The sequence below is a fragment of the Durio zibethinus genome, chromosome 3, assembly GCF_047325235.1.
Source record: "Durio zibethinus cultivar Kanyao isolate XHJ-2024 chromosome 3, ASM4732523v1, whole genome shotgun sequence".
Taxonomy (NCBI): domain Eukaryota; kingdom Viridiplantae; phylum Streptophyta; class Magnoliopsida; order Malvales; family Malvaceae; genus Durio; species Durio zibethinus.
The window spans coordinates 34,937,514-34,946,202 of record NC_143164.1 but is presented as its reverse complement, the minus strand read 5'-3'; the positions used below and the strand labels follow the sequence as shown (position 1 = coordinate 34,946,202).

Here is an 8,689-nt window from a genome sequence, read left to right as displayed (position 1 = left end):
AAAGAACTTGGTTTGGTGTCATTATAGTATGAAAATGTCAAAGGAAACATGCTTCATGTCTTGTTAAACAAAACCAAACATGTGTCATGCTTCTATTTAACCCGGGGTGACATTAAAGATTCATTTTTTTTTTCTCCCTCTACTTATAGCTAGTTAGAGGTTTGATTCACTCTTGAAAAAAAGATGCTTCCCACTGTATAGTCACATGACATTTTTAAAGACACAAACACAAATAATATCATAAACAACAAATTTAAAAGCTCATTAGTACACTGTCAAATTGCAAATAAATTTTGGAACACGTTATAGCAATTAGGTTATTAACAAGGTAACATTGCATCCGCGTAAAATGGGTAAGGTTTAGATTTCAATAATTCTCCTTCGCATAAATCCATTATTGCCCATTAAAAAAAGAAAGCTTTTTTTTTTTTTTTTTTAATTAGTAAAAAGGAAAAACTTTTATTATTTTGGGAAGAAAAATAGAACATCGACATCTGCACCTTGAACCAGGATTTAGTAGATTTAATAATTTTTAATATAATTAAATTTTAATAAAAATAAAAAATATGTTTCATATTTGATATATTTACATAAATTATATTCTCTCTATTTCATTTTTTATCTGTCTTTCTGTTTTGGGATATTCTAAAGTTTATGTCTTGAAAATATAAATTTTTTTTTTTTATATATATTTTTTATTTTTAATATTAAAAATCATAAAATTTTTTATTTTATAAAAAAATTAATTTTAATATTAAATATATTAAAATCAAAGTTTTTTTTTTTAAAATTCTATGAAAGTTAATACAAAACAAACAAATTAAAATGAAAGGAATACGTATTTGATACAAAATAAATATAATATATATACATAAATTATCAAATTTAAGAATAAGGTTTGAAATATGAAAAAAAAAAATTTAAAGGTTTTTCTAAGAAAATAAGGAGGAGAAAAATGAAAGCTCGGTAACGATCTGTATACGATTGTTGTTATTTGTAAACTTAACATGCACGGCATAATGGTACGAGGCAAAGCTACTTGGGAAATGACGAGAAAAGGGAGAAAGCAGAGATGTTTTATTCTGTCCACACTAAAAGTAAGGATAAGGCAGAGAGGCTTGCAGTCCCAGAAATCTTGTTAGAATTTTGTTGGAGTCAAAAAGGCATCATAGCCAACTTTGCTTGGTAGGCTCTCGTTTTCCATTATATCTAATCCACCGTGTGGAGCCCAACGAAATGACTATTTTCTTGGAACCTCATATCAAATCCTCATGGTAAAGCAATGGCAGTAACAGTAATTCCCCATAGAAGCTTTTTCTATCAAATGAATCATATTTCGTGAATTTGAAATTTAATTTTATAGATTTATGCAGTTATAATATATAATCAATTCAAGATTTAAATTTTACTATCTATATATATATTTTTGTTGTCATATTGTGATAACTTTTATGAAAGAAAATCAAGTATTTTCTGTTTAAATTTTGAAATCCAGACTTTGAAAATAAAAATTTAAATTTGAAACTGATGTTTTCTAAAGAGTACGAGATATAATGGAAGTAGGAAGTCATCTTTTCAGAAAAATAAATGCATGCTTCTACTTACCATTTTTAATAAGCCAGCCAGCCAGCCTGCAATGCTATTATATGTCATGGAAGGTGGGAAAACCTGAGAGTTCTTTGAGAAAAAATGATAAATCATGATAGCAGTAATTGATGGGTAGCGTGCTCCCCGCCTGCCTTCCAAGAATACGTAACGCACCACTAGGTCTGCCTAATTCCTCTACAATAGTTTTGAGCTGGCCAAAGGACACCTTATTTAAAAAAATGAACCACAAATAGCTTCAAACAACATTTGCAATATTATCTTATATGGGAATAGTTCTCACCAACTACTTTGCTGCCTACTTTCATAGATATATATATATATATATATGCCAACACAATGATACTTGATAACTTTTTTGTTTCAATAGGAAGACCCCCAATGGACCATATTGTCCAAAAGGCATTGATAATAATAACAATATAACATGCAGTTGTTCACCTGACATTGGCAGCTGAATCATAACCAGGTTTGCACCAAGATATGGTAAGGAATTCATTTTAGTTTTAATTCTGACGCGTCTCTTCAAGCTTTACCCTGATGTACCCCGGACTGATTCTAGGAATATGCACTTCAAGACCCAACAAGACCGTTGTGCCTCGCGTAGGAAATTATTGAGGTGAAAGTCGAAATGCATAGTATTCCGGTGAGGGTGACAACCTAAGATCCAAAGCATATGCAAAAGTAATACCTTGGAAAACAAACAAACAAAGCCATAGGTTAAATTTTCTTGGCAAATGTAATAGTTTCTTCTGGTGTATACTGTGGTGATCATACGGGACATACCCATTTAAACATGTATCCATGGCCTTCTTTCCATGTATAGGGAATATTCATTCCAAACATTGCAGCAACCAAAGAATATATAGACAAACAAACAGTCCCAGCACTTAGGAAGAGCCCTAGCTGCCACATACAGTGAAAACATATTAATATGACGCATGCAGAAAACTAAATTTAGGCCATTCAACAACGACAGAGATACAGAAGCACCTGAATTAGCTGATTTCGATGATTGTCAAGCTGCGAGAGAATGCATTTAGATTATCAAGATCTCATACTTACTAGGTCATGATACTTGAAGGTGTTAAATTGCGTGGAGAATTTTGATAACTACAGCAAACTTCCAAGCTCCTATTTTAGAGCAAGATTGTAAAGTAAATGGGACATTCAGACATATCCCTGAACTATCAAAACCCTCCTCAGCAATTTTTCCACCTTAATATCGTTTCCAATATAAATTTCTTTATCTAATCACCTGGATATTTATATAATCCTCTGTGTCATCAATGTATTCACGGAGCTGGAGAGAAAAAGAATAAGTATGCAACAATAGTTATGGAATTAGATCTAGAAGTTAACATGAAAAGTAAGGAGCATACTGTGTTCAATTTGTTCAATGTACTATCAATTTGCATAAAGTAAGCCTGCAGAATCCGGAAATAAACTTGAACTTTTGCTTGGGCATTAACTAATAAAAACCATGACAAGTAATGACATCAAGAACCTCAAGCAACATTTCAAGCTCCTCGATATCACTGTCCTCCTGAACTGTCACTGCACTTGCCCGACTTGTTCTTGATATCTTTGAACCTATAGTTGGTGAAGATAGATACCAATTAGGAGCATCAGAACCGCTGACAGGTGAAGTTGCCCCAGCCAACTTTCTCGATAAATAAAGGTCTGCCATATCATCGTCGTCATCTAAAAGTTGTTCAAGTTCATCCCTTACCTAAAAATCAGAATGCTTATAAAGAATAAGTCTGAACCCATGAGTAGAGATCCATTCATCTATCTTTTTCTTCAGTCATTAGTGCCAAAGGATTGCCAATATATGCCCTAAAAAGCACTAGCAGTCACACAAGTTGTAAAACTAAATTTTGGAACTCAGGTTAAGTAGTTAAACTAGCCAAGGTATCAAACTCTGAAATATCGTGGAGATGTTCCATCTCTTTATTATGTGGTATCAATTATTTTGTTGCCAAAAAAGATATAATGTGATTTCCATAAGCATTGTACTGGTCGTTCTCTCTACGCTTGCCTTTGCTTTTCATTTTCCTTTTGAGTTGAAGAAAAGTATATTTGTATATTAGCAGCAAAACCCACCTGCATATGATGCTCCCTAAGGCATTTCCATTTTGAGGAGAAGTATTTTAAATAATGATCATCCGTACATCATCCGTACACCTCTAATTACAACTTCCGCATCTACTTAAAATTACCAGGGTTTTTAATTGATTTACAGAATTAATATTTTCTTCCCAATGTTAAGTTTCTTCCTTATTATCCCTTTTAAATTAATGTGGCTCTTTATTTTATTTTATTTTTGGGAAGCTACATTTGTCTCTTTAGCTTTCCATATGACTTGCATCCTAGATTAGATATGAGGGCATGAGATCTATTAGAAAACAATCAAATTCGGTTAACCTTCCAAGGGAAAGACCTGTAGCAAATCAGATTACTTGGATAAACTCATGGAACAGAGAGACCTATCCTCCAAACACCGACCATTGGCTTCCTTCATTTGCATTAAAGAGTTAGGTTTTTCCTGTGAGTTAGCATGTATCTTGGCTATTGAACTTTTAAAGGCGAAAGAAGAAACCTGAAGAAAGTAGAAGCTATGGCAGAAAAGAATTATGGCAGCTTTGAACCCTTGGTTTTAGATTTGTTAATGCACACTCAGCCACTCAGTGAAAGAGGATGTAAGGAGAAAAAATATTGTAAATTCCAAGTAGATAACAATGCCATCATCGAGAACTAATATATTGCTAGACTACATTCTGGAAATCAGCAGAACCATTAGAAAAAACTTTCGTAATCCTAAAAAAAGCAAGTATTTCAGCCTATTCAAGATTTATGCATGTTATTGCATGTATGATATAATCAAAAGTCATCTGTTCACTGAAAAGCTGTAAGCAGCTTAATATATTCTAGCAGTGGGACAAAACAAAACTGAGAAAGAAAGGATTCACCCACCAGGAGAATATGAAATTGCACTCATATGTTTAGATCCCAGAATCCTACACATAGTAACATACCTCTTGAACCTGATTTGTCAGCCTTGTCATAGTAACATACCTTTGGAACCCGATTTATCAGCATTGTCATAGCACTTTTCAGTTTGCGCACCCAGTCCCAGTTGCAACTGCTAATCTGCACATAATAATTACAATTCTTGCAAGTAATTGAATTTGTCTTACAAGCAAGCCGGGCAAACAATGGAACTGAAACTCTCAGCTACTAATGAATATTAAACATCATTATGGCAAAATAAATGAAAAACTATAATATGGATAGCCATATTTCCATGTTATATGGGAATGACTGTTAAACAACTGGATCTCAGTGAAAAATGTTTCACCATATGCTATAAGAACTTTTCTTAAACATTTTGATTATTGCAGATAAAGATCAAAACATAGAATGTATTTTACAATTCTCTAGATATCATCTATTTTAATTGCACTACCTACTGATGCCAACATGGATTTCATCAACAATCAGTAGTTAGAGAGCACAAATCACGTGAACCAATTCATAACAAAGAAGAGGAAAGATGCCTTCAATATTAAAACATTTTATGATCCCAATTTGTCTTCGTGGCTTCTTGACATACCTGTCATTGTAATTGGTACTAGTCATATAAACAACTATAAAGCAAGATCACCCTTGACGGTTGAGCCAAATACTGATGACCAACTTAACTGTGAACTGAAATCAGCAGGACACATTGTGAAACAAGAACCTCAGATATCTTTACAGCTTTTTACCTAGATTTGTTTTCTCCATTAATTTCAATGCAAACTGCTTAGATACCACCATAGAAACTAATCACTGCCATTATCCAGTCAAGTTTGGCGGAAGTAGCAATAGAGAATTTGCAATGACTAAAAAATATATGCATTAAAATGGCAGAATTTCTAATTCTGCTGCAGAATCATGAAAAATACCTAAGAAGCTGATGACTGTTTTGACTTAGTTACAACCTGACTTCATTCTGGGGTTGTATGTAATTCATGTAATTGTGAGTTTAATCCTTTCTCAAAGAACATGCATAAAAATAATAACAACATGATTACATTTGCTCAGAAGTGAGAAGATACAAAATATACAAAACAGAGGTTTCAGTACTTTGAGAGCCAAAATCCTACTCCTATATGTTGCATCAAAGCCAACTATCAGCTTCAAATGAATTATTTGAAAGAATCATGCCAGCAACAAATCTCATCCATTCAACTAGATGGCTTCAGATAAAATCAAGGACAAACAATTCAAAGAGAAAATACCTTGGAGATCAGCTCATCTAAAGCTGGAAAAGTATCAGTCTCCAGTTCTCTAGTGCGTGCATCAAGAAAGCTACAAATTGCTTCTAATGCAACTTCTAATGCCCGAAATTCAAATGGAAATTCTACATGAAACAAACCAAAACCAACATGATATCAATGGTATTAAACATAGACTGATACAACCACAAATTAAGTAATTTCAACCAAAAGTTAGTGTTACCATTTTCTTCCCCATTGTCCATATCATTGCGCACACCAGGGTGTTCTTCTTCTTCCCCTTGACCTTGACATGTGAGATTATCCTGAGGCAATCGCCTTTTAAGTTCCGCAACAATGGGGATTACATTATCATCAAATGGATCTCTAAGCAATACCTATCACGATATAAAGCACAACTTACCTCCAAAACCAAAACCCACCTTAATACAAACCAAAACGACACTAATTAGCCAAAAAACAGAACAAAATTATATAGCATAAAAGTCTACTAAAATGTTCAAATTATATAAACTAACCTCTTTTGCTGTTATTATAGCTTTAATGTGCTGCAATCAAATCATTTAAAAAAAATAAAATCAGCTTTAGGAAACATCTAAAAAATAGAAAATGAACACATAAAAAATCAAAATTACCTCTAAATTGAGAACAATGACTTTTTCTCTGCCTAAAATGGTGGAAGGGCGGGATAGCATGGGATCAAGAATACGAAGATCTCTAGCATGAATCTGAATGCGGCGCATTATAGCATACTTGTCGACGTCAAGAATCACGCCTTGCCCCTTCGCGTGTATCGAAACCCAGCTCGTTGTAACCGCCGTTTTCTTCTTCGGCGAAGCTACTTGCGTCTCCACCACGGGAACCAAATACACTACTCGAGCCATTCAAAGAGAAAAAAAACAGAGAATTAATCTTTGAGCAGAGCAAAGATGAGGATTGGGAAATTTTTATTGAATTATGAAGAAGGAAAAGGAAGTGTTAGGGTTTACGGAGGAGAAAGTGATGGGGCAGAGGATAGGAAATTAGGGAGAGATTTGCTGCATGGGGCTGGCTGATGCTGGAAATGTTTCAGTACTGAGTTAAAAATGGAGGGCAAAAGGTTTTAAACAGATAAGTTTACTTGTTTTTACTCTTCAACTTTTGGCGCGTGCCCCAACGGTCTTTGTTCTCTTTTCTTCCGTCCCTGTTTCCTGTTTTTTTTTTTTTTTTTTCTTTCGGTTTCACCATTTTTTTTTTGTGTATACCGACACCATTACAAATAAAATTCTTTTTTGAATTTAAATTCTTAATATTTTATTACTTGTAAATAAATTTATAATTTTTTATTTTGTTATAAAATTTAAGTTTGATTTTTATTATCGCCAATTGCTTTTAATTAATGATTTATAAATTCAATTTAAGTTTTGTTTAAACTATTAGACTCTAAAAATAAAAAAATATATATTGCTTATAATTATTATAATTAATTAATTAATTAATTAAAATTCAATATTATGAAAATTCCATAAACATTATATAAAATGCACATTTTAAGTGGTAGATTTCTACCTATTTTTTTATTATAATTTAATAATTATAAAATTATAATAAAAAATAATAAATAAAATACTTCTAAAAATATTCAATAAGAAAAGATAACAAAATAGCATTACTTATGCTATATTTGAATAAATATTAATAAAAGAAAGAAAAATAAAAAAAATTAAATAAAAGGAAAAGGTATATGTACTCATTGTTTAAATAATTAAAATTAATAAACAAAAAAAATTTTAACAACCATTATTTAGATAAATAGTGAAAAAAAATTAAATAATTCATTATAATATTTTTTTCAATTATAACATTTTTTAATAAAGTAACATATAATATATAAATATATCTTTATACTATTCAACTTGTATAAACAAATCTTTATGAACAAAATTATGTTTAATATAGTAAGATGTATTAACTTCATATTGATTTACTCCTAATTTTATGTTTAATTCAATCTTTTAATTTATTTTGATAATAATTTAACTTGTTTTGTTGTTAAGACTTGAAAAATCATAAAATATTTATAAATTGTGATGTTATATAAAATACTTATAAAAAATTTTTATTTGTAAAAAGTGTCAATTATATAATTAAATCTAATTTCATAATAAAAAAATAGATATAATAGTCTTTTCATAAAAATAAAATTTTTTTCAACTTTCTTTTCGTTGGCTTTTCCCCTAAATTGAGGTATTAAAAAAGTAATGATTATAAGAAAAATTAAAAATTATTAGTTTTCATCTCTTATTTAAATTAAAAATTTATCCAAGCAAAAGAAATATTTTTACGTTTCCATTGCTTTCTTTTATTTTCTTTTGCTTTTCCTTCCCTTCTTCTCAATCCAAATATAGTATTAGAAAATGGTACTACATGCATTTTCTTGAATTAGTATATCTAAAGATAGGAGGATTTAATTTACATGAAAATTTTTTTAGTTTTATATTATTTTTCATCACTAAGATAAAAAAATAAAAATTTTTTATTTTACATTAATGTAAAATATATATATATATATATGTATAAAAGAAAACATTGGTCATGAATGTTTTACCAACCTCCAATTTATCTCGTTGAGACATAAATACAACGTGATTGTTAAATCAAACAAGACAAAACTTATATAAAGTTTCATAAGTGAAATTTGTGAAGTTTCTTATTAGAAATGAATAAATAAAAATTTTAATAAAAAATATAAACTGATAAATTGAGAGAATTTAATGTGAAAATCAATAATATATAAAAAAAATTAAAATATTATTTATAAT

At 30.5% G+C, this 8,689-nt stretch overlaps 1 protein-coding gene across 6 annotated transcripts; it reads right to left on the bottom strand.

The window, feature by feature from the left end:
* Window positions 1–1,840: 1,840 nt before the first annotated feature.
* On the bottom strand, window positions 1,841–7,060 carry LOC111284012 (magnesium transporter MRS2-2-like). 6 transcript variants are annotated; one of them, XM_089758660.1, is made up of 12 exons: window positions 6,878–6,997; window positions 6,524–6,759; window positions 6,407–6,436; window positions 6,112–6,265; window positions 5,892–6,013; window positions 4,684–4,758; window positions 3,113–3,337; window positions 2,988–3,032; window positions 2,864–2,908; window positions 2,599–2,628; window positions 2,392–2,511; window positions 1,917–2,296 (listed from the first exon to the last, which is right to left on the bottom strand). In XM_089758660.1, exons 2-12 carry the CDS (start codon window positions 6,629–6,631, stop codon window positions 2,138–2,140), a joined length of 1,113 nt encoding a protein of 370 aa, XP_089614786.1. In that variant the 5' UTR covers window positions 6,632–6,759; window positions 6,878–6,997; the 3' UTR covers window positions 1,917–2,137. The 6 variants fall into 6 exon arrangements, with proteins under 6 accessions (XP_022728473.1, XP_089614785.1, XP_089614786.1 ...); XM_022872738.2 differs by having other exon boundaries at window positions 1,841–2,265; window positions 6,524–7,056; XM_022872736.2 differs by having other exon boundaries at window positions 6,524–6,992.
* Window positions 7,061–8,689: the final 1,629 nt, after the last annotated feature.

What these genes read in the sequence shown, in the direction of transcription:
- LOC111284012 (XM_022872736.2), bottom strand. Translation starts at nt 6,772, where the DNA reads ATGGCTCGAGTAGTGTATTTGGTTCCCGTGGTGGAGACGCAAGTAGCT. An exon ending in TAGATGAGCTGATCTCCAAG is followed by an intron (nt 4,759 to 5,891) that starts GTATTTTCTCTT and finishes TATTATGTGCAG; the next exon opens with ATTAGCAGTTGCAACTGGGA. An exon ending in ATGGATACATGTTTAAATGG is followed by an intron (nt 2,297 to 2,391) that starts GTATGTCCCGTA and finishes TTGTTTTCCAAG; the next exon opens with GTATTACTTTTGCATATGCT.